At 31.2% G+C, this 26,742-nt stretch overlaps 2 protein-coding genes across 2 annotated transcripts; one reads left to right on the top strand and one right to left on the bottom strand.

Moving 5' to 3' along the window:
• Nucleotides 1–1,946: 1,946 nt before the first annotated feature.
• LOC139881852 (uncharacterized) lies at nucleotides 1,947–5,743 on the top strand. Its single transcript, XM_071866259.1, has 13 exons — nucleotides 1,947–2,191; nucleotides 2,993–3,069; nucleotides 3,145–3,225; nucleotides 3,303–3,431; nucleotides 3,508–3,594; nucleotides 3,730–3,783; nucleotides 3,892–3,982; nucleotides 4,062–4,132; nucleotides 4,249–4,318; nucleotides 4,672–4,724; nucleotides 5,009–5,102; nucleotides 5,220–5,317; nucleotides 5,399–5,743. Exons 1-13 carry the CDS (start codon nucleotides 1,975–1,977, stop codon nucleotides 5,486–5,488), a joined length of 1,212 nt encoding a protein of 403 aa, XP_071722360.1. The 5' UTR covers nucleotides 1,947–1,974; the 3' UTR covers nucleotides 5,489–5,743.
• Nucleotides 5,744–5,849: 106 nt separating this feature from the next.
• LOC139881863 (protein PEROXIN-4-like) lies at nucleotides 5,850–10,344 on the bottom strand. Its single transcript, XM_071866268.1, has 6 exons — nucleotides 10,240–10,344; nucleotides 10,066–10,094; nucleotides 8,350–8,469; nucleotides 8,144–8,272; nucleotides 7,303–7,432; nucleotides 5,850–6,135 (listed from the first exon to the last, which is right to left on the bottom strand). The coding sequence occupies exons 2-6, from the start codon at nucleotides 10,069–10,071 to the stop codon at nucleotides 6,047–6,049; spliced, it is 474 nt and encodes a 157-aa protein (XP_071722369.1). The 5' UTR covers nucleotides 10,072–10,094; nucleotides 10,240–10,344; the 3' UTR covers nucleotides 5,850–6,046.
• Nucleotides 10,345–26,742: the final 16,398 nt, after the last annotated feature.

Below are 26,742 nucleotides of genomic sequence, written 5' to 3'. Positions count from 1 at the left end.
GGATTCTGGTTCACATTATTCTAGTCACAGTACTCACTATATATACAATACAAAATAAACATAAAAGGTAGCTAACACAACAATGCACAATTCTAATACTCAGCTAAAGAATCTTGAAACACATATAACCATTAGCCTAGCTAAAAAAAACGATATACATTTATATAATTTTTTTACCCGAATCACAATTCAATGGGCTATCTGGTTCTAGATGGGACATTAATGCAATTATAGCCCTACAAACAGACTGCAGTGTCCAAGCAGGACTCCAAGCGTTCTTCAAGATATCTAGACAAATTTCTCCCGTCTCCACAGATCAAATAATACAAATCAAGTAATAAGTTACTCAATAGTATAATTGTAAATGTGTATAAAAGAAATGATATAACATTCACATGCCATGCACCTGATAGGTAGAATATAGCACATACTGTCAAGGTAACATCCCACTCATTGTACAGTTAGGGAGCTTTTGAATTTGCATTACTTATTTTAACTTGTAGAAGTGATAATCAGTTGAAAAATCTTGGAAAAACATATTGATATTGCTCGGTTTATACATTATTATCTCACAATATCGGGTTCCGTTTCGTTGGTTTTGTGCCAAGGATTGAAGATTATAGTTGAAGATTAACGCCAATTTGCATTATGGTGTTAGATAATGATTTTTGATGATTTTAGAGTGTTTCGGGGCCAAAATTTCGAGTATAAAGTTCCAGGTTCGAACAGAGGTTAACGCCAATTTTTAAAGTCTATAATTGTAAGCATTTGAATAGATCTTACAAGTATCAAATCCTAATTGTCACATAATTAATTTTACTTTATTTAATTTTAACATATCAAAAAAATTGATAAAAACATTATTCAATTCCTCACATTTTCAGCACTTGTTAGGGCTTAAAGTATCATGTTATATTCATCCTCACCAACACAAGAAATCAAGAACTCAATTCGAGCTAGTTATACTTGTGCAATGCAAATATGTGTGGAGGTTCTAAACTCTCTCGAGAGATGTAAGAGTGCTCCAAACGGTGACATACTTCCTCCCCAGGACTAGCTGCCACATCAGCACTTCTTTACCAGGACTAACTTATGACTAAACACTACCAACAATGACATATTTCCTCGTAAAAATTGGGACCCACTATTAATTAATTAATTAATTGTACAAGTATACAAGCAAAAAATATAAGTTGAATATACATATACTCCCGTCCTCGAACATGACTGATAAAGAAATAGAAAAGAGCGGTTGGACAGACGGAGGCCTGGGCAGCGCACTGCCAACAGAGGTGGATCCAAAGTGTTAAGGAGGGGGGCGGCCGCCCCCGGTGGATATCGAAATTTTAGTGCAAATTTTTTTGGTTTTTCGATTTTGCCCCCGGTTGAATTTTTTATTGCCCCAAACCCTTCATATTTTGCCCCAAAACCTTCGTATTTTGCTCAAAAACATCCAAATTTTGCTCAAAAAACTCTATATTTTGCCCCAAAACCTCGACATTTTGCCAAAAAAAAAATCCCTACGTTTTAAAAAAAATCGCCCCCGGTGAAAAAAATTTCTGGATCCGCCACTGACTGCCAACCATGCCCAGGTGGGCGGACTTGTGGACGGCTCGGAAGAATGAACTGTTGGGAGCTCTCTAACAATTATCCCGAAAATGTACCTCCCACGTATATCGGGTTGAAAGTTTACAATGTGGGCCGTCTGGCCTGTCCCGGCCCATCAACACGAACTTAAGAGCACTTTGTGGTGAAGTTGCCTCCTAAAATTAACACTCTGGTCCAGAGTTTTTGTTTGAAAAGAAAAGAAAATAAAAGAAAGAAATTTTTTTTAAAAAATGTTCCTATATTTTTTTTTAAAAGAAAGAAAGTGGAAGAAAAATTATACCTAATTTTCTTTCTAAGGTTCTTTTCAAATCAAAAATATATGATTATCCTCTTTCTCATTTCATTTTTCTCCGTAAAATTCGGGACATGTTTTTGTTACGACGACGTACCATCACATTCATTATCTTCTCCACTTTTATCATCTTTTACACTCCTACGATATATACACACAAAATCACATCACAAAATGTCAACCACCACTTTCTAACCATCCGTCATAATCTCATGGACGCCGTTGAAGCACCACCGTCGGAGCTCCGGTCTAACTTCTTTCAACTTCTTCGTACTCGCCGTTCAGCTCAAGGTAATCTATTTATCAACTAAGCTACTTGAACTGAAATTATATAAATTGAAACTAATAATGGTACCTATTTGTTACTGAGCGGTATTTTCAATTTCGTGCTACATAATAGAGTAAATCAGTTACTAATCTAACTTGCCAAAAGGAAAAAGTCAACCCTTGACTTTGGAAAGTCAAATGGAACTCTTTAGGGTAGAAGCCGGTTGAGCTTGTTTCATTTGCAGTTAGTTTTAAAAAAAATCCTATTAATGTGATATTTGCAGTTTGAACTTGCGGGCATAGCCCAACGGTTCACCCCATGTCCTTGAGTCATGGGATAGGGAGAGATCATGGGTTCGATGTGCCCCTGATTTCTTTAAACCAATTGAACTATATATTGACTATCTACAGGGAGTTTTTACCGTCCGCCACGGGTAGTAGGGACAGGGCGGGACACCCGCCCTAGCTGGATTTCGAAAAAGAAAAATTTACTCTAATAAATTTTATTTTACAAAAATATAAGATTTTTATTAGCGTTTGCCCCTGCTGCCAATGAAAAATTTAATATGTTTTCCACCCGCTCCATCTGTGATCGGGTTCAAGTTCCTCCACTGTCGGCCGCTCGACCACATGCCTGTATGGATTGTGGTTTGATGTCCCCTGTTTAACAGTTCGGGTTTCCGCCCGAACGTGCGTGTGGGTGACAAATGAATGAGAGTATTCGATGTCAAAATTTCCGTTCAAAAAAATGTGATATTTGCAGTTCTATTGAGAAATGATTTCAATTATTTGTTTTGTCAAATTCAATGTTCGTGCTATTTGCAGTTCCACTTGATATACAACCTGCAAAACCTGTGAAGGAACCTTTATATCAAGGAACTCCACCACCAAAACATAGTGAGGTGAACATTACTTAAAATTAAATTTTACTTTTCATGTAATCTTTGTTGAAACTTGTCTTGTTTGAATGTTACCAGGCAATGGAATCATGTCCGAAGGTAAACATTGCCAACTTCAAGGAACATCTTATCGAAGAAAACTTGTACTTAACTACCGAGGTAACTGAATTCCCAAAACCACTTGTTACCTCAATACAACAAAAACATTAAGAAGCTTGTTATTCGATTTGTATTAGGAAGGAGAGCAAGGGCGTTTGCCTGTGCTCATTTTGAGTATGAAAGAAAGTGTGAACACGAAAAGGCCAGCTGTTGTTTTTCTGCATAGTACTAATAAATGCAAAGAGTGGGTTCGCCCGTTACTTGAGGTATGAGATTTTTTAGTCTTTAATAAGTTGTTGAAAGGTTGACAAAGATATGTTTTTGATAAGATTTGCATTTCAGGCTTATGCTTCACGTGGATATATTACAGTTGCTATTGATTCTCGTTACCATGGAGAACGTGCCAAAAACCGCACCACTTATGAGGATGTAACCATCAAACACCTTTGTTGAATGATAAAGAAATAATGAGTGATATTTTTATTGTGTTATATTTTATGTTGCTTCAACAGTAGATAATGTACTTGTTTAACCATAATCTGGTTTAATATATTTCGAATGCAGGCTCTTGTTTCATCATGGGAAAAAGGTGATACAATGCCATTCATTTTTGACACGGTTATACATCTGCACTTTTATCACATTTGAAGCCTTATTTTATCTAACACACTGCTAAAATTTTGATTTATTTTTCAAGTGAAAAGCGTTTTCTTTGTTGTTTGACAGGTTTGGGACCTTATAAAGTTGGCAGACTATCTTAGTGAAAGAGATGATATAGACCAATCCAGAATAGGAATAACCGGTGAATCACTTGGAGGTTAGAACGATGAAAGTCATGAAACGTGGATATCATTATATTTTGAATTTCATAGCTTATATATTGCTCGTTCACGCAGGAATGCACGCATGGTTTGCTGCCTTCTATGACAGACGTTATTCGGTGGTTGTCCCCATAATTGGTGTTCAGGTGTGTCCCAGTTAAAAAGAATTTCGGTTGCTTACATGAGGATGTTAATAAAAAAAAAAAAAAAAAAACACATCAGGATGTTAATAAACAAGTTAATGGAATATGTGGTTGTGTAGGGATTTCGATGGGCTATAGATAATGATCAATGGCAGGCACGAGTTGACAGTATCAAGCCCGTATTTGAAGGTTGAATAATTTCCCTGCAGACTTCCACGTAAAATATTTGAAAATTAATCCAATTACTATGTATCAAAGTTGAGTGATATTGAATTATGAAAAAATAGTCAATTTGATGAAGTAGATTAAATCGTGTTGTATGAAGGTGGAAATCTTAACCTATAGAAACAGAAATGAGTAAATTTGGGTTGAGTTTTACAAAAATGGGTTCAAATGGGTATCAAATAGTTTGAAAGTCTCTTGAGATCTATTCAAATGCTTACAATCTTCTAAAATGTTTTAAAGCCTAATGGTATGTTGTTTTAACTTTGTTAAGGACTTTGCACTATTATTTATGTTGTTTTGACTTCCATTTGTTTCAGAAGCACGAATTGACTTAGGTAAGAATGTCATCGACAAAGAAGTTGTGGAAAAGGTTTCTTCCCATCTCTTAACATTCTAGTTTAATTCAAACGTTTCATTGTGATAATTTGTTAAAGTTACGTTTCAGTAATAATGGCTAATGGCAAATATGTAAAATGTGAACATACGTGGCAACTAATATGACATTTGAATATCTACAAATGGAATTATTTGCAGTTTGACAGATACGATGATATCTGATAAATTAAAACTTGTTATGCTGGTGTCTTTTTTTTTTTTTTTTTTCTTTTAAAATGTTTCCAAAAATTGCTGATGTTTTGCTACTTCTGTGACCAGGTTTGGGACAGAATTGCCCCTGGTTTAGCAGGCGAGTTTGATTCAAATTATACAGTTCCACTCATCGCACCACGCCCTTTGTTGATTTTGAACGGTAAAAACTAATCAACCATCTTATTAATCCAACTTATATTATATTATATTTACTGTTTGTTTTGTGTTTTGTTCCAAGTTGACTAGATTACATTGCAAAGCTTTCTAATGCATACAGGTGCAGAAGATCCCCGTTGCCCAATGGCAGGTCTGAGTGTTACAATATCCAGAACACGCAAGGCTTTTGAAGATGCTCATTGTTCACTTAATTTCCAGGTACTGGTCACCATTTCATGCTTTTAAATAACACCAAAATAAGCGGGTTGATTAATGGGCAAATTGGGTACTTTTGTACAGGTGATAGCAGAAGCAGGAATTGGGCATCAAATGACACCATCAATGGTTAAAGAAGCGAGCGATTGGTTTGACAAGTTTCTTAAAGCGTAGGAAGTTCTTATGCATCGTATAGTTTAATGGCTGATCAGCTCTTGTGTGTGTATCAGAACCTTTTTGTTATTATAGTACCCTCAGTAAGCCTTGGTGCTACATTGACACACATACATAATATAGGTTTATGATTCCCTTGGTTGTATTCTTGTGACCTGAAAACATAAGTACATGATATAGGTAGTTTATCTTAAAACTTACATCCACCCAATCGTGACTTGGTACGCTTTCTCTTTAACTCATTTGACCTCATTATAAATAGACTGCTCATTAACCGTATATGGATCATAATCGTGAGCTATGGGTCACATGAAGTAAATGAATAAGCATGTTTGTGAATGGTGTACTATCTATACATGTCTGAAATCTGAAAGCACCAAACACTAAATAATAGTTATAGTCTTTGTTTACATATCCTTTTAATTCGTCAAGTCAAATGTTATCTCCCATTGAATTTTACAAGAAATGAGTATTCAAAGCCATAAAGTAGGAGTATCGCCAAAATCACGTACAATACGGATATGAAATCCTAGAAGCAAGAATAAGGTGGAAAACGTTTCAACCTACCTTGGGCATGGCTGCAAGCCTGGTATACATCTTAGCCATAGACTGAAATCCTCGAACGTCACCAGATCGAAGAAGATTGCCTGCAACAAATTTCACCAAATTAATTTAATGTATATGAGAAAAAAGTAAAGAAAAATGAGAATACAATCTCTTAGGGATGCTTGAAATCACTCATTATGAGATGCAGTAATAATAATCAGTTATGAGTAAGCTTTTTATTAAATAATTTTGGATCAATGTAACCAGTTTTCGTTAACTGGATAAAAATTTGTCAGAAGCTAATTATTTTAGTGAAGGTAAACTAACGCAACTGTCCCTAGGACCCAAGGGGTAGCCTTAGGGTATATTTGGTAAGGAGCTTCTAGCTTTATGAAAAAACTCTCATCCAATAAAAAACTTCGTATAGTTAAAACAACTTAAAACTTTTTAGATGGAGAGAAAAAGCCAAAAGCTAGAAGCTCCTAGAATTAGCGTTTGGGAAAAAACTCCTAGCTTTTTGTCAGTTTACTCTTTTTTTTAACAACTCCAATCTGCCAAACACCTAAATACATCTAAACCCGTACCAGCTACTAGCTACCCAGTTACAAGCTAGTTTCACCAAACATACCCCTTAGTTCAATTCCTAAGGACTACACTTTGCTGCCTTGCCTTAAAAAAAGTAATTGTCCCTAGGTTTTAGCATATAAGCATAGATTAACTTGATTCTGGTCCAAATTCTTCAAGTCACGGTACTAATTATACAAATACAAAATAAACATAAACATAAAAAAGCCGCTAACACACCCATGCACAATTCTAATACTCAACTATAGAATCTTGAAACATATACAAACATTAGCCTATTTAAGTGATAACACTTGTAGACTTCTCTTTTTCTATACGGACAAACATATAAATACCTCATATAGAAACTTCAGTCATAACTTTCACAGCTACATACGAATTCTGACGAGAAACTTGATTAAGTAGAACTAATTCCATATACAATTACAGGATATATTTCCTATTCTATATTATTATTCTACGTGTCTCATAAATTCTTGTTATATGCTTGGAAAAAAATATTGTTACTCAGTTTCACATCTGTTTAACAAGTGGGAGACTGAATATCTTAACTAAGGGAATACCGAATATCTCTAAAAATGGACTAATGTGGTATATTATTATAGATGAAAACTGGACAGTATTGATAAAAAAAACAAAAGAATGATACATATATTCATATTCATATATGCATAATTTGTTACCTGAATCACAATTCAATGGGCTATCTGGTTCAGGATGGGCCATTAATGCAATTATAGCCCTACAAACAGACTGCAGTGTCCAAGCAGGACTCCAAGCATTCTTCAAGATATCTAGACAAATTTCTCCCGTCTGCACAGATTAAAGAATACAACCCGAGTAATAAGTTAGTCATAGTACGGTTTCAGATGTGTATAAAATTATAAATCTTGTTATGCAAGAGTAATGACACTGGTAGTCCCCATTCTACCAGAATAACTAAAATAATTTCCCAAAGAAAAGATTTCATAAAATGGGATAAAAATGTTTGCTGATAAAAGAATACAGCACGTACTGTCAAGGTTTCATCCCACTCATTGTACAGATAGAAAGCTTTTAAAGTTGCATTACTTATTTTTAACTTTTAAATGTGATAATCAGTTTACATTTTTTGGAAAAAATATTATGTTTGTAAATAATAGTGATCAAACAATAGGTTTTAAAGCAGACTCGCAGAGTTTCATTCTAGCTGCAATAAAACTAACTATCAAAGGGTATAACAAAATCACCAAGTTATCATTCTATTATTACTTCCAATCTCGCTACAAAGATATCCTCTTTTCTCACAAGAATATAAATTTTAATCATTTAAAACATTAATTTCTCCATTTTTCATTGCCAAAGACTCAGCTAAAAAATTCACTTATTATGACAACTTTCATAAAGGTCAGGCACATCCAAACACACTCTATTATGAATTATGATACAATTTACTAGCTGATTCTGATTATTCATTATGACATAACTACTTTCGAAAGGCCAGGGGAGGCAAAAAAAAAAAAAAAACAAAGAATAGATTTGTACCTTGAAATGTACATTTGGGTGAAATATTTTAGTTAAAAACCTCACTTGAGGCGGCTGCAAAGGATATTGCTCTGGCACAGAAAACGCAAGCTGAAAGACCCCACCTTGATATGGAGTCTCCGAAGGTCCCTGCATAAAGTTATCCATCAAACAAAACGCATAAATTGTATACGGTTCTATACATAAAACCATCCAGTTAGCCAAACCTTAATAAGTGCGGTCCACTTAAATATGTTTGAATCATCACAAACAAGTTGTATATCTGGATCAGCTACTTTTTCCCTCTGCACCTCCTTGTACTCCTTAAATAGTCTTGCCCTTGAAGCCTACACTCGACAAACAAGCTCATCAATAAAATGTTATACAAGTATCCAAAATGAAGTTTTTATGTATAATGACTGGTGTTTATATGTGCACTACTAGACTGATAATGTGATTACTGAATAATGGGAATCAGATAACAAACTAGGCTAAAATGTACCGTTTTTGAAGTCGCAACGATATAATCAACTTATAGGATTGGAAAATGCTCTGCTGAGTATTTTGCATGGCAGGAGATAAATAATAGATTGTTTAAGTAAAAGAAGAGATCAGTCGGGGAGTTAAACATGCAGATGCAGGAATATATTCGGATCAATTTGTTGACTTTTGAAGTCAGCTATAGTCATAGTCGGAAAATGATGGGAATTGAAAGGAAAACTTAGAGTTTGGGTTGTATTATGGATACATTAAGTAAAACCAAAAACTTAAGTTTGGGGTTGCTTAAAAACAGTGCTTATAGCTTTATAGTGCGTTTGAACTAAGCACCATCTCACCTAAACAAATTTAATGCTTTGGTCCCCTAAAAAAGCAAAAACATGGCAATTACCCAAAACATAAAGTTCATTATGTTCAAAAATATCAATAAGCCATAAGCATTTGATATATGCATTTACTTTTTTTGGGCGAAAAACGAACGCTATATTATAACAAGGAACGTTCATTACGAGATGAAAGAACCAAACAAGAAGCAACACCACTCCAACTCGAATTGCAACTAGAAAACTAAACCAACCTAAGACACACCAAAAAGGCCGAGTAAGTAGCAACCTAAATTCTTTAAAGCTACCTAGAAGTGATCTAATGGAGAAGACAAAACATCCAAAAAGGCTGAGCAAGTAGCAACCAAACAATAACCCGTGTGTGGGTTTCCAACCTTTGATGGTACTATCAACATCAATGCGATTTGGGAAGGTCTCTGGGGGTTTTTCCCAACCTTCGATGGTACTGCCAACATCGTCGTGAATTGGGTATCCTCCTAACGCGTGTGTGGGTGACAAATGAGAGCATTTGATGTCGATAACACCGTTAAAAAAACAAAATTAACCAAAGAGAAGCCATCAACCTCGCCGAGAAATAAAACAAGCCGTCGTCCAAACGATCGAGCATTTGATATATAATCTCATATTCACTGGGCTTGGTAACGCGGGCCTGTGATCCAAGTGGAGACCTTAAACCTATTGAAGGAAGAGGAACTAGGGGGCTCTTTGGCTCAAGAATTTGAGGCGGCTAGCTGGTTCAAGGAGTTTCGTATTAGGTGTTGTCACATACGTTACATAGTGCACACCGTCAAGGGAGTTTGGTGTTGGTACTCGATATTGGTCCACACCCTCGGTTATACTAGCAGGTAAGCCTGATCTAGTTGGTTGTTTAAAAAAAAAAAAAAAAAAAAAAAAAATGTAGTCATATTCATATATCATAAGCAAAATCAATCTATAACAAGGTTTAATTTTATCATATAATGTAAAATCATAGATCTTAGGGCTTTTTGATTGACAATAGATTGGGAGTTAGATGCCCCTTTAAGCACACACATACATACCGATCAATACAAATACCTAAAACAGAATTAAAAATCAAAGCGCATCATGACAGATACTGACCTGCATTTTATGAAGTTTATAATCTTCGTCTGCAAAGTTACACGATACAAAATCAGTTGTAATTTTATACTCCGAGGTTAACAATTTTGTTTTAGGAACAAATAGCGAATACAAGAAATGAGTATGAAACCCTAAGATGGATTTTTAATAGAATAAGATGTAAAATTTGCTTACCTGATTGATTGAGAATTTGAGATGAATCGAATGGAGTCAAAATGACACAAAAGGTGTCTTCTTGCTTCGATTTATCGATTTATTATATTTATGACGATGACGATGACGATGTCATTGATGATGTAGGATTCGCTATGGGCGACTTATTTTGCTAAATCCAGATTTTTAATTGATTATTAACGATAAACCTAATATTATGTTTTTTTTTAAAATCTAAATTAAAACATTTTTTTTTTCATTAAAAGCTATTTTCATTAAAAGTTATCTATCTTCTATCTATAGTTAATCTATAATTAATATTAAATCTCTATCCTTGTGATGTCATAAATAAGTAATTATCCTTTATAAAAATAAATTAAAAAAAAAAGAAAAAATTAAAAGATATGTAAATGATGTTATAAACACTAATTAAAATAAATAAATTAAAAAGGAGTAATTATTTATCTTCTACTTTATTAATAAATTAGTTTTTCCTTTTCATAATAACAACTAAATAATTATTTCTTATTATTTTTAACGAACGTTGTTATCTTCTGCATCATATCTTATTCTTTTCTTTTCTTCAATCATAACAACTAAATAATTTATGTGGCTAAAATGCAAGTCAGATTGTGACTGATATTGTGTGATATATTTGTGTGAAAATATCAAATCTCTTATAACATGCTTAAAATAAAATTTCTTAAACATAACAAAATATCATTCATTAGTCAACTTTTTAAACACAAAATATCGGATCACTTTTTAAAATTATGATAAAACTGTTATATTTCAGTAGGCTTATAACTACCTTTAGTGGCCTGGTTCAATATATTCAAATTGAAAGAACCAATAAAAGAGAGATGTGATGTAGAAGATATATGAGAGAAAGAGGTTGAAGAGGTGTGATGTATTTAATGTATATGTGTGTTTTTGTAACTTACATTATGCACATATATATAGTACAAATTTTACTATCCATATTTGATTAATTACCATCCATATTTAACTACTAAATTTACAACACTCCCCCTTGGATGGTAATTTTTTTAAAGAGCAATTAATACTGCCTCGTTAAAAACCTTGCTAAAGAAAACCCAGTGGGATAAAACTTTAGCTAATGGAAAAAGAGTGCAGCATAGAGTTGACTCCCACTCAAGTAGACAACGCTGAGTCGTCACATCTTTTGAACTTGCCACATGCCAATATTGTGAACGTATGTTTTGAAAACAGCGATTGACAGTGCTTTGGTATAAAGATCAGCAGAGTTGTTGATTGAACGTATCTCATTTTAATCTGGTTGTCTTTTACGAGATCTTGAGTATATGAGAAGAATCTGAGGTTTTCATCTGAAACTGTATCATCTAAATCTTTTATGTAAAAGTTTGACCCATGTGATTTGTCTACAGTCTCCTTCATGGTTTGCTCAAACTGTTGTTTCAATTCCTATTCCCTTTCAGTCTTTTTCTGAGCCTTACCAATATACCATTCTTTTCCATCAAACTTATGACCGTTAAGACCGTTTATAGCTTTAGCGCCTCGTCAGCATTTATGTTTTGTTCTGTCATTTTTGATACTCTTCTTTCATTTGTACTATGTAAGCTGTATTATCTTCATAGATAGTTGTTGGGCTTTTATAGCGTTCTAGTCCACAAGAATCAATAATGATTTGTATCATTGATCTTAACTAAAATCATTCCCGAGTAGCTTCATGTAATGCAATCACTTCGGCATGATTTGATGATGTTGCAACAAGTGTTTGTTTTGAGAACGTCATGATATTGCGGTGCCTCCATTTAGGAATACATATCCAGTTTAAGATTTAGCTTTATGTAGATCAGATAAATAATCTGCATCTGTATAACCAAACAAATCTTGTTTCGAGTTGTTAGAATAAAATAATTATAAATCAGTAGTTCCCCGAAGGTATCAAACTATTTGTTTGATCCCATTCCAATGTCTTTTGGTAGGGGCTGAGCTGAACCTTGTCAACAAATTAATTGCAAAAGAAATGTCAGATCTTGTATAATTTGTAAGATACATAAGAGTCCCAATTGCACTAAAATATGGAACTTCTGAACCAAGAAGATCTTCATGATCTTCTAGAGGATGAAATGGATTAGTATCAATATTAAGATCTAACAACCATATGAGTACTTAATGGTTTTTGTCTTGTCCATATTAAAATATTTTAAAATCTTTTCGGTATAAGTTGTTTGATGTATAAGTAAGTCATTAGTTATATGCTCAATATGTAAATCAACGTAATACTTGATTTTTTTTTATTTTAAAATCTTTCTTTAGAAGTTGAATGGCTTCATAGATTTCTTTATTTAAGATAATTGATATAAACAGCTATGATCACATATCCGAACATTGTTTTTATAAAACACACGTGCAAATAAGTTTATATGTATACCCTTTTCTTATCAAGTAGTAATTTAATCGATTATACCACATACGTCCCGATTGTATAAACCCATTTAGAAATCTTTGTGATTTAATAGAATATATTTCCTTGGGTTTTGCATTAGATGCTTATGATACCTTAACCCTTCAAGTATATTCATATATATATATCACTATTAAGTGATCCATACAGATAAGTAGTAACAACATCCATAAGATGCATTTAAATAACTACCAGGTTGATTAAGTATCTAATAAGTAATTGTATTCATTATAGGAGGATAAGTTTTCCTCCTAATTCATTTCTGGTCTTTGTGGGAAATCTTGAGTTACAAGTCAAGTTTTGCCTTGTAACTTCATTTGCACATTTCTTTTCGGATAAAAATTCATTTGTATCCCATTGTTTCACATCTTTAAAAGTGATAACGATTGATCCAAAAACTTTTCTTTTATTGAGCGATTCTAATTCAGCTCGTATTGCTCCTTTCCGTTGAGTTCAATCACGTCTATTTTGATATTCAATGACAGATTTTGGTTCCAGATCATCATCTTTATTCATGATGTCATTGTAACATTATATGAAAATATCTCATCAAGATTTTTCATTTCATTTCAGTTTCATAATATTGCATAATTTATTGCAATTTATGTATTTACATTTATCAATATCCTCTGCAGAAGGAGTATTGATTTGTGGTTCTTCTTGAACACTTTCTTTTACCTCATTATCAGCTGATTTTCTTTTTCGAGCATTTTTATCTTTGGAACCAATTGGTCTCCCACGTTTCTGCCGTAGCAAAGACTCATAAGTGACATTATTGCCAGCTTTTGTAATTTCAATTCTAGCTGAAGCATTTACTGCTGGTATATATGATTTAGTCACTTATTTTTTATATCTTTAAATGCATAAAGTAATTAATTTGCAAGTTCTTGCATATGCATTATATTTGAACTTTCTTTTATCATTCTTTTGTGCGATGATCAATATTCCTTAATTGATGTTCACACCATGAAACATCATTTTATTTATATTTCATTTCTCCCCCTAATATAGGGAACAATGTTTCATTAAAGTGACAATCGACAAAACTTGCTGTAAAAACATCACCCGTCATGGGTTCAATATATCTTATGATTGAAGATGTTTCATATCTAACATATATTTCAATCCTTCTTTGAGGAACCATTTGTTGTGATAGTTCAATTAAAAATACACTGCACAACCAAATGTTCTAAGATGGAAAATATTCGGTCTCCACCAAAATTAAGTTGGTAATGGAGAATATTTATAACTTGCACTTGATTTAATGCGAATTAATGTCACATCATGTAAATTTACATGTCCCCATATAAATATTGAGAGTTTTGTACTCATTTCTAATTGTCTAGTTATTAGCTGTAAGCGTTTATCTATTGATTCAGCTAAACCAATTTTGTGTATGCACATGAGCAACTGGATGTTCAACAACCATCCTTGTAGACATATAATAATCATTAAAAGCTTGAGATGTTAACTCACCAGCATTATCAAGTCTCATCCTTTTAATGGTGTAATCAGAATAATGTGTTCTTAATTTAATAATTTGTGCAAGAAACTTTGCAAATGCCATATTACGGCTTGATAACACACAAACATGAGACCATGCGTTAGATGCGTCTATTAGAAAAATGGTCCACATGATGGATGAATTGGTCCATATATATACCCTTGAATTCTTTCAAGAAACATTGGTGATTATTTCTCAATGTGCTTTTCATTAATCGCCATATGTGCTTTTCATTAATCGCCATATGTGTTTTTCGTTAATCACTATATGTGCTTTTCATTAATCACTATATGTGCTTTTCATTAATCACCATATGTGATTTTCATTAATCACCATATGTGCTTTTCATCATATATCATTTTCACCATATGCGCTTTTGATCATATGTGCTGCGCTTTTCGTCATATGCACTTTTCATTATATGCGCTTTTAATTATATGCGCTGCGCTTTTCATCATATGCGCTTTTTATCATATGCGCTTTTCGGTGCTACATAGATATTTCTCATTTTCGATTATCATTGACTGATAATCATATCCATTATGATATATATCAGAGAAACTTAACAAATTTCTCTTTGATTTGGGAGAAAACAAGACATTGTTTACCAAAAAATTCGTACCACTTGGTAATATGAAATTTTGCCTTTTTCGTTTCTTATATCAAGTTTGCAAGAGTTGATATAGTATTTATAATTCCTTCATTTGATTTAAATCAATGAAATATTTCTTAGATTTGATCATAGTGTGTATGTTACTACTATCTGCAATACATAGGTCTTTACCATTTAATTGATGTTGTATTTCAGCAAGATTCATACTAAAACTTCAAATAAGATAAGCAAATAATGAGTTATATTTCAGCAAGATAATCAAATTATATTACCTGCAAACAAGTTATAATCTGAAGTACATAAAAGATAACACTTAATAAAACATATGCGTTATGGTCTAAAACCATTTATTTATGAGTGATACATAAAAAAAAACTAGGCATCTTAGAAAATTCAAACCATTCAAGTCTCAAGGTAGCTCAGGGTTAATTTAATCAAGATTTGTCAACAGATTCACTCTCGTTTTCTTTTTTTTTGGGACTTATTTGTAGAGCTAAACAAGATGTTCATGTATTCAAGAAATACTAGACTGATGATCCACGTTACCAGATCATTAATAAGAATCTCCGGAATTCTTATAAGAGCGTCTACTAATATCTTTAATTTTATTCTTTCATGGATCACCGTTATTATTATTATTTTTTTTTTTGATAATTAATATCGTATCTATCTTTGAATATTTTCCATAATACACTTGGATTTTCGATCATATAATATGTAGATTCTAAGGACTCGTCAATATGTTTGCTAAGAAAAATACTTACTATTGCTTTCTCTTGTTCGGAATAATTGTTATTTTCATTCAGGGTTTCTAAAATACCGTTTGATTCGAGATATTTTTCTACATTCATAACCCATGTTAAGTAGTTGTTCCCACTTGTTCTAAATGAGCAAATTTAAGCCTTTTCAAATTCGACATTTTCTATTATCAAAAAGATGAATAACATAAATTATAATCATAATCAACTTCTATTCATAGACAAATAATAAAATGAAATTAGAATCATTTTAAATTCATAAGTAGCAAATAACAGAATAATGGTATGATTACAAATAATAAAACCACAAGGGCATGATAGAATTTAGGTTCACCCGGTGGTATATTAGCAACAATGATGATAGTTAATATGACCAATACAATAGGAAAAATCATCCTTGTGTGAATCATTTTTACAAAAACTTTTTGAGAGTAGTAATCTGAAAAATGAAGATTGATTTGTGAAAATGTGAAAACGGAGATGTTTATTTTATATTTGAAAAATATAGTTGTTGTAACGTCGTCAGTTGACGTTAACAACCGTTATGTATATATGACCGTTGTAACGTCGTTAGTTGACGTTAACGAATAAAGTCACTATATCAAAACGCGTATGAGTAATATAAAGGACAAGATTTTTTTTTATTTTAACTTTTAAGATTTACTTTTAATAAAAATACAAATTACTTTTTCTTATTTTAACTTTTAAGATTTACTTTTAATAAAAATACAAACTACTTTTCTTATTTTAACTTTTAAGATTTACTTTTAATAAAAATACAAACTACTTTTCTTATTTTAACTTTTAAGATTTACTTTTAATAAAAATACAAACTACTTTTTCTTATTTTAGCTTTTAAGATTTACTTTTAATAAAAATACAAACTACTTTTTCTTATTTTAACTTTTAAGATTTACTTTTAATAAAAATACAAACTACTTTTTCTTATTTTAACTTTTAAGATTTACTTTTAATAAAAATACAAACTATTTTTTCTTATTTTAACTTTTAAGATTTACTTTTAAGAATAAACATTAGTATGCATGAAATAAATAATGATTAATTGCATAAGTAATCATAAATGTTAGATAACATATAAAGACCCCATCGTATTCGTATTGATCGGAATTAATCTCGACCCATGGTATCGTGTTGTCAAATGACGTGTTGCGTACATAAAGTACCGTGTTGTCAAATGACGTGTTGCGTACAATCATGAGGTCTTATTAACATAAATATAAATGTTAGTGAAGTTAATAAGAGTTAGATTACAGAAAATATAATTCAGGCGGTATAACCGACCACATATAACTTAAATAACATAAATATAAATGTTAGTGAAGTTAATAAAAGTTAGATTACAGAAATATAATTCAGGCGGTATAACCGACCATATATAACTTAAATAACATAAATATAAATGTTAGTGAAGTTAATAAAAGTTAGATTACAGAAATATAATTCAGGCGGTATAACCGACCATATATAACTTAAATAACATAAATATAAATGTTAGTGAAGTTAATAAAAGTTAGATAATTTTTTACCTTGATTAGTGACGTGTGCTTGCTTAGATAAACCTTGATTATACGGAGCACTTCGTGCTGATAACGTGTTATATTTCAGTAGGCTTATAACTACCTTTAGTGGCCTGGTTCAATATATTCAAATTGAAAGAACCAATAAAAGAGAGATGTGATGTAGAAGATATATGAGAGAAAGAGGTTGAAGAGGTGTGATGTATTTAATGTATATGTGTGTTTTTGTAACTTACATTATGCACATATATATAGTACAAATTTTACTATCCATATTTGACTAATTACCATCCATATTTAACTACTAAATTTACAACAAAAACATCCACGTGACCATATGTACACACTTTAAAAAATTATACAATCTTTTACAAAAGACCTCATTAACACATGTACAAACTTTGAAACATATTATACCACCTTCATATAATAATTGTAATTTTAATTTTTTTTAATAAAAATAAGGAGACATTTGTTATTACTAATAATTATTATTAACAATATAAATACTCAATTTTTAGAGCAAAATTTATTATTATTATTATATTATTATTATTTAACTATGGGTTTTTTTACCGGATTAATTACGTTACACATGTATACAAAATACACGTTTCAATAAAATGTTGTAATGTAGACTTTTATGACAGAGAAAATAGCAATTGTGATGAAAATTGGAAGAAGGTCGTGGGAGAATAAATGTAGTTCATTTATTCTGACCAAGTTAAGTATATCAATATGTTTGTAAAAACAATGACAAGTTTCTTAGTCGGAATCTGTGGTTCTACGGGTCATTAAACTAAATGACTTTAACATTTACGTTCACTTAATACCTAAAACATGTATCATTAAACTATTTTATTAAAACAAACCCGTAATTTCACGGGTCATTTCACTAGTATTTAAAATTAAAATGCTAAAATGATGATGTCATTATTATGGTAATTCCTTTGTTAAGAAAAAATCAAAAAGAAAAAAAAATCTAAGCATGGTGGGTGATGTCATTAATCTAAATAATTTTGAATTAAAATTAAATCTTATTAATTAATTATTATTATTAAATCTTATTAATAATTATTTTAATTATTAAAATTAAATAATTTTGAATTATTTTAATTAATTATTTTGAGTTGAGTACGGGAAAGTATAAAAGCTATACAGGAGGTCACCAATTCTAAATTTATATTTTAATTTACACTTTTAAAATAAAATGACAACCAATATCATCTCTTACGATTGGATGTGGATTGTTTAATATGCATTTTAGGTGTTTGATGAAATGTTTAGCTAACGAGTTTCTTAGTCAGACTCTGATTCCACGGGTCATTAAACTAATTAACTTTAGCATTTACGTTCACTTAATACCTAAAACATATCATTTTTCGTTTAAACAAACTCGTGGTTCCACGAGTCATTTCACTAGTAGTTAATATTAAAATCCTATAATGATGATGTCATTATTAGGCTAATTCCTTTGTTAAGAAAAAATTAAAAAGAAAAAGAAAAAAATCTAAGCATGGTGGGTGATGTTATTAATCTAAATATTTTTGAATTAAAATTAAATCTTATTAATTAATTAATTATTATTATTAAATCTTATTAATAATTATTTTAATTATTAAAACTAAATAATTTTGAATTATTTTAATTAATTATTTTGAATTGAGTACGAGAAGGTACAAAAGATAGACAGAAGGAAACCAATTCTAAATTAATATTTTTATTTACACTTTTAAAATAAAATGACAACTAATATTATATGTAGTGACCCTAACTTTTTCATGTTTATATATATTAAATGAAATTGATATTTACATGATTAAATGTTTCCAACATGTTAAGCAATCAAACTTGTTAAGACTTGATTATTTGAAATGAGCTTTATATAGACAATTGACCACCCAAGTTGACCGGCGATTCACGAACGTTAAAACTTGTAAAAACTATATGATGATATATATATGGATATGTATATGTATATAGCTAACATGATATTATGAAAAGTAAGTATCTCACTAGGTATATTAACAATGAGTTATATACATAAAATGAGACTATTGAATTATGAAACTCGAAACGATATATATATATATATATATATATATATATATATATATATATATATATATATATATATATATATATATATATATATATATATATATATATATATATATATATATATATATATATATATATATATATATATATATATATATATATATATAACGATTATCGTTATAGCAACGTCTTACTAAATACATATGTATCATATTAAGATATTGTTACACTATATTTAACATGATAAAATGATAATTATATATATCATTAAGTGTGTTAACAATGAACTACATATGTAAAAACAAGATTACTAACTTAAGAATTTCGAAACGAGACAAATATGTAACGATTATCGTTGTAACGACATTTTAATGTATATATATTGTATTAAGATATATTCATTGTTGGTGATTTGTGTCACCAATATGATTTAAGTGTAATGGAATTAAATTGTTAACCAAAATAACCTTGATAAATATCGAACAAGTATGGGAAAGTGTGGAGTGCACACTTGTTTGAACTTATCTTGATTATGACGGGGGGTTCAGGGGCAGCACCCCCGATAGCAGGGTCCAAGGGGTGGCAACCTCTGGCGGGGTCCAAGGGGCAGAGCCCCTGGCTGGGGTCGAGCTGCCAGGTCAGCTTGGAAATTTTTTGTTTGGGTTAGTATCGCTTTATTAAAAATGTGTTAAAATTTAATTTAAAGCTTTCAACAGCATTAAATGAGATCGTTAACTTAAAGCTTTCAAAAACAACACTTACATGTAACGACTAACGATGACTTAACGACTCAGTTAAAAAGAATATACATTTAGTGTATTAATATATATTAGTACACTTTTGAAAGACTTCAAGACACATATCAAAGTACTTCTACTTAATAAAAATGCTTACAATTACGTTCTCATTCATTTTTATCAACAATTCTACTCGTATGCACCCGTATTCGTACTCGTATAATACACAGCTTCTAGGTGTACTTACTATTGATACATACACTCAATAATCTGATCTTAGCAGCCCTAAATGACTCATCATCCATTATAGAAACATGTAGGGATTAACCTTTGTCATTTGCCATGAATGATTAAGCTAAATAACAAAACTAGAAAAGCCTTTGTTAGCTAACTAAAAAAACGTGGGATTAGCATGGATATATACATCCATTTCATGCTAGATTACTACATCATATTACTCTCTAAACACACACACTTTCACCTCTTCTAACTCTCATCATATTCAGCAAGTTTTAATCTCATAATCAAAGCTTAGATCACCATAAAAAGAATCATTCAAGAACACATCAAGAACACTTCAAGAAACCTTTCAAGATTACTTTCAATCTTTCTAATCCATTCAAAGTAATCATCTAAGATCAAGAAATCTTACTTGAACTTATTTTCGTGTCATGATTCTACTTCAAGAACTTTCAAGCCATCCAAGATTCTTTGAAGCTAGATCATTTCTTGTCACTTCCAGTAGGTTTACCTACTAAATTTGAGGTAGTAATGATGTTCATAACATCATTCGATTCATATATATATAACTATCTTATTCGAAGATCTAAACTTGTAATCACTAGAACATAGTTTAGTTAATTCTAAACTTGTTCGCAAACAAAGTTAATCCTCCTAACTTGACTTTTAAAATCAACTAAACATATGTTCTATATCTATATGATATACTAACTTAATGATTTAAAACTTGGAAACACGAAGAACACCGTAAAACCAGACATAAGCTGTCGTAGTGAAACCGGGGGCTGTTTTGGGTTAGATAATTAAAAACTATGATAAACTTTGATTTAAAAGTTGTTCTTCTGGGAAAATGATTTTTCTTATGAACATGTAACTATATCCAAAAATCATGGTTAAACTCAAAGTGGAAGTATGTTTTTCAAAATGGTCATCAAGACGTCATTCTTTCGACTGAAATGACTACCTCTTACAAAATTGACTTGTAACCTGTATTTTCGACTATAAACTTATACTTTTTATGTTTAGTTTCATAAATTTCAGTTCATTATGAAACCATAGCAACTTGAATCACTCAAAACGGATTTAAAACGAAGAAGTTATGGGTAAAACAAAATTGGATATTTTGCTTGTTGTAGCTACGTGAAATCTGTAACAAATCTATTCTAACCATAACTTAACTAACTTATATTGTATTATACATGTACTCTAACATATTATGTAACCTTTATAGACCATAGACACGTATACAATGTTTTGACATATCATATCGACGTCATCTATATATATTATTTGGAACAACCATAGACACTCTATATGCTGTAATGCTAGAGTTCGCTATACAGGGTTGAGGTTGATTCCAAAAATATATATACTTTGAGTTGTGATCTAGCCTGAGACTTGTATACACTGAGTCGTGGATTGATTCGAGATAATATATATTGATTTATTTCTGTACTATTAACTGTGGATAATTAGTTGTAGATTACTAACAATGGACTGCTAACTTAACAAACTTAAATCATTAAAACATAATAAAAATATTGTGAATATATTTCGATCATATTTTGATACATATGTATATATTTATAGGTTCGTGAATCGACCAGTGGCCAAGTATTATTTTCCGACGAAGGGATAATCTGTGAAAGTGAGTTATAGTCCCATTTTTGCTATCGAATATTTTTGGGATGAGAATACATGCAGTTTTATAAATGTTTTACAAAATAGGCACAAGTACTTGAAACTACATTCTATGGTTGGATTATTAAACCGAATATCACCCTTTTTAGTCTGGTAATCTAAGAATTAGGGAACAGAAACCCTAATTGACGCGAATCCTAAAGATAGATCTATTGGGCCTAACAAACCCCATCCGGGTTACGGATGCTTTAGTACTTCGATTTTATCATGTCCGATGAGAGTCCCGGAATGATGGGGATATTCTAGATGCATTTTTGTTAATGTCGGTTACCAGGTGTTCTCCATATGAATGATTTTTAATTCGCGGTTTACGCGTATTATTTTGTACACGGGTTACGTGTGCGGTTATAATTGAAATCTTGTGGCTTATTATTATTATGATTTAAGATAAAGATTATACCTATAACTCACCAATATTTTTGTTGACGTTTAAAGCATGTTTATTCTCAGGTGATTATTAAGAGCTTCCGCTTTTGCATGCTAAATAAAGACAGGATTGGAGTCTGCATGCTTGTATAATATTGTTTAAAAATGCATTCGAAGACTTATATTGTTGTGTAATATTATTATAAACCATTATGTAATGGTCGTGTGAAAACGTTATATTTTAGATTATCATTATTTGATAATCTTCATAATATTTTAAACCTTTATCGACAAAATAAAGGTTATGGTTTGTTTTAAAAATCGAATGCAGTCTTTGAAAAACGTCTCATATAGAGGTCAAAACCTCGCAACGAAATCAATTAATATGAAATGTTTATAATCATTATGAACGGGACATTTCATTATAATGATTAGATGTTGATTGTTTAATATGCATTTTAGGTGTTTGATGAAATGTTCAGCTAACGAGTTTCTTAGTCGGACTCTATGGTTCAACGGGTCATTAAACTAAATAACTTTAGCATTTACGTTTAGTTGATACCTAAAAACATCATTAAACTGTTTCGTTTAAACAAACTCATGGTTCCACGGGTCATTTCACTAGTTTTCATTAAAAGCAAAATGATGTATTATAAACACCAAATGATACAACAACATAAATGTATAACCAAAGAAAAAAAAATGTATGACCAAAGAAACATATAAGTTGCAATCGATAGTCAAAGAGAAGACTATTCTAGCCCCGAAAACACGAACATAAACAAAACATACACGAGATGGGATGCTGAATTCGTAGCCCAGAATCTAACTAAGAACAAGATACGTAGCCGAATTCAAGAGCCACATAATCTAATCTAACATCCTTCTTTTTATTTTTCGCAAGATCCATTTAAAAGATTTAACTTGCATTTCATTTAAAGTAACCGGAACACTCCAACCTCTATTTTGAAATGTCGTCATGTTCCGATTCTTCTAAAGTATATATATACACACACACACACACTCATTCACGGCTTGCCATACTTTCGAACCTAATGATGACATCCTGCATGATGCTTTACCTCGAGGAATTTCGATTATGCTAAGTGATAACTCCTAAATTATACAGAATTTTGATAACATTTTAAGGAGTTATCTTACTATTTTAAAGTCATTTTTATAATAAAACACACTAAAATGGGAAAATGGAAAAAATGGTATTTATAATGATTTATTGAAGATATGTATCAAACAGGATCAAAAACAAGTTAAAACTGCAGAAATCAAGATGAAGCCGCCGACATGGTTTCCTGAAGCCGCCGGCTTGATGACAAAGTTCCAGGACTCTGCAAAAAATGTCAGAATCATTGAAGCAGCCTGCTTGCAGATGAAGTCGCCGGCTTAAACCTGTTTCGTGTACTTAAAGCCCAAAAAAGCTAAAAAAAGGAAACGAAATAAAAAAGATTGCAAATATTTGAAGTCGTCGGCTTGGTACTAAAGCCACCGGCTTGATCTAATACAGTTACGCGTTATTCAACTTGATGGCTACGTTAAACTTGTGAAAGGAGTAACTGCCCAAGGGAAGCCGCCGGCCTGGCCACCGAATTTGAAAACTATAAATTGAGACCTTCTGGTTCAGTTTTAGATGTACTTTTTCTTTTTTCCTTTAGGGTTTTCACCAAAATACAAAAACTCTTAGATTGGGTTTTATTTCAAGTTGTAATCAAAGTTATCAAGTTATTAAAAAAGTTTTCTTTTCATCTACCTTTTTAAGTTACATGACTTTATCTTTCTACTCTTGTTTATCATAGTTTATTTACTTTTTCTGTATCTGTTTGTCTACCACTATGAACTAAACGTTCATAGTGGTTACTGTAGTGACCCGGGAATTTCTGATCAAATTTAAACTTTAATCTTTATATGATTCTGACACGATAAGCAAAGTCTGTAATGTTGAGTCTCGAAAATTTTGGAACTATGTTTATATAACCATTTACCCTTGACTATTTCCAACGAATCACGAACCTTTGAATTGTAAACACATATATATATATACATAAATGATTGGAGTACATAATTATTGATTGTATGTATATTGATACATATATATAAATATTAAATGTTAAATGTATGTTATTTTATATTATATGATAATATATAACTAATAAATTGTAATATTGATATATATAAATACAAATACATATATAAATTTCAGTTATATATATATAAATAAATAAATATATAAATAACTATATAAATAGATATATAAAATCAAATATACATAAATACATACATATATATATATATATATATATATATATATATATATATACAACTAATTAGATATAATCCAGTTAAATACTTATCTAAATACAAATATTTATATAAACATTAAGACTAACTATTTAATTATTATATAAATACAATTATATTAAGCGTAATTACCTATCTGATCTATTTTATTTGGTTTCTGTTACACATGTGATCAATAAACGATCATCATCACTATCATACTATTTTATTTCTTTGTTTTTGTCTCTAAAGTGATACCAGGTCAATCTCAAACTACATAGCAGATGCAAATCATTTAGCTCTCAATTTCTACTTTTATTATTAATTTTTGTTTCTATCTTCAATTGGTTACAAGTCTTTATCGAACATACCAATCAATTTAACATCACAGCTCGAGTTCCTGTTCTTGATTGAAGAAGTTTAACGACTACCTTTTTATTATGGATTGCTTCATTCATGATGTATTGCAGTCATTGAAATTTATTATCACTATCACTAACATAGACTCATACGATTGAAATTACACAAAAACACAAACCATGGCTACCACACCTCATCACCATCTACGTTTAACACCATCGATCACAAAACCCATGTTTTCTGCTGCTGCACGTGCCACTAATCATCACCAATCACTACCTTCTGTTTCGGTTCTATTTGTTAACCGAGACCTCAAAAATCACCTCCAAGAATTCGACACCTCCACCACCGAAACACCCATGAACTAAATACTATTATTATTTGTGTTTCTGTTTTGGTGTCGTGACAACCAACACCAACTAAAGCTGCCATTCACAACAACCACCGCTACTCCCTCTCTTATCTCTCTCCTCTTCTTCGAAAACCCTAACACCATCACCGTACACATATCAACGATCACCTCGCCACAACTTACTTTCTTCTTCTTTGAAAATCATCGAACCACCAAGGAATAAAACTATGACCATCAATGACCTGCAATTCATATATTCTTTTCTTCTACTACGATCAAATACCACAAACTCCCTTTATTTTTATTTACTGCTCGTTACTAATCACCATATTCAATTTACAAACCACCAACACAACCGTCATTTTCTTTTGCTACTATCCCAAAACAATGATGATGACTATTATAATAAGGTAATTGTTGAAGTGTTAATAAGTTGGGTAGATGGATAGTGGGGTTATGGAAAAGATAAAGGTTAAGCAAGATTCGTTTCCTTTTATTTTTGGCCGAAAGTTTCTAACCAAAGTCCACATGCACTAGATCACAAGTTGTTGTTGATAAGGCTAAAAAGGAACATATATTTCATAGCAAAATCCCCCAAGAAAGACAAGATTTTAGTTGCAATTGTTCCATTTTCAAGTAATATTCGTTTATTTTAAATAAGTGCGAAGACAAAAGGCGAAAACGACGAATTGAAGACACAAAGGTCCAAAAAGCTCAAAAGTACAAGATACAATCAAAAAGGTTCAAATTATTGATGAGGAACGTCTAAAAATGACAAGAGTACAAGTTACAAAACGCAAAGTACAAAATATAAAATTGTACGCAAGGACGTTCGAAAATCCGGAACCGGGACCAGAGTCAACTCTCAACGCTCGACGCAACGGTGTAAAAATTACGAGTCAACTATGCACAAGAATAAAATATAATATTTAAATAATTCATAATAAGAATAATATTAAATAATAAAAAGTTGTTAATTGAGCATAGTTCAGGGGTCATAAGTGAAAATTCAATTTCTAAATTCGCCTATAAAAGGCTTTGTAATCGTAATGTAAAAACACACCTTTTTCTATCTTTTTCTTATTTATCAATATCAATTATCAATATCTATATTCTATATCTCTATCATAATGTTAACTTAATAAGATATAACAATAATCTTAATTTTAATTTTAAATTATGATAATAATAAGATTTATGATAGAGATCGTTTGAGTGTGTAAGTCGAAATTCTGTCCGTGTAACGCTACGCTATTTTTAATCATTGTAAGTTATGTTCAACCTTTTTACATTAATGTATCGTAACTAAGTTATTATTATGCTTATTTGAGCCGAAGTAATCGTGATGTTGGGCTAAAATATTAAGAAGGGGTTATTGAACTTTGGACCATAATTAAGGTTTGGGCAAAAGACAGACACTTGTGGAAATTGAACTATTGACTATTAATAGATGGGGGGTATTGTCTAATTGAGTGACAACTCATTGGAGTCTGTCGAACCTATCTTCAAATTAATTAACCTAATAATTAATAATGATTATGGTTGTCCTA

This window comes from Rutidosis leptorrhynchoides, chromosome 1 (genome assembly GCF_046630445.1).
Source record: "Rutidosis leptorrhynchoides isolate AG116_Rl617_1_P2 chromosome 1, CSIRO_AGI_Rlap_v1, whole genome shotgun sequence".
In the NCBI taxonomy this organism is placed as follows: domain Eukaryota; kingdom Viridiplantae; phylum Streptophyta; class Magnoliopsida; order Asterales; family Asteraceae; genus Rutidosis; species Rutidosis leptorrhynchoides.
Note: the sequence above shows the minus strand (reverse complement) of the source record. Positions and strands in the feature narration are given on the sequence as shown.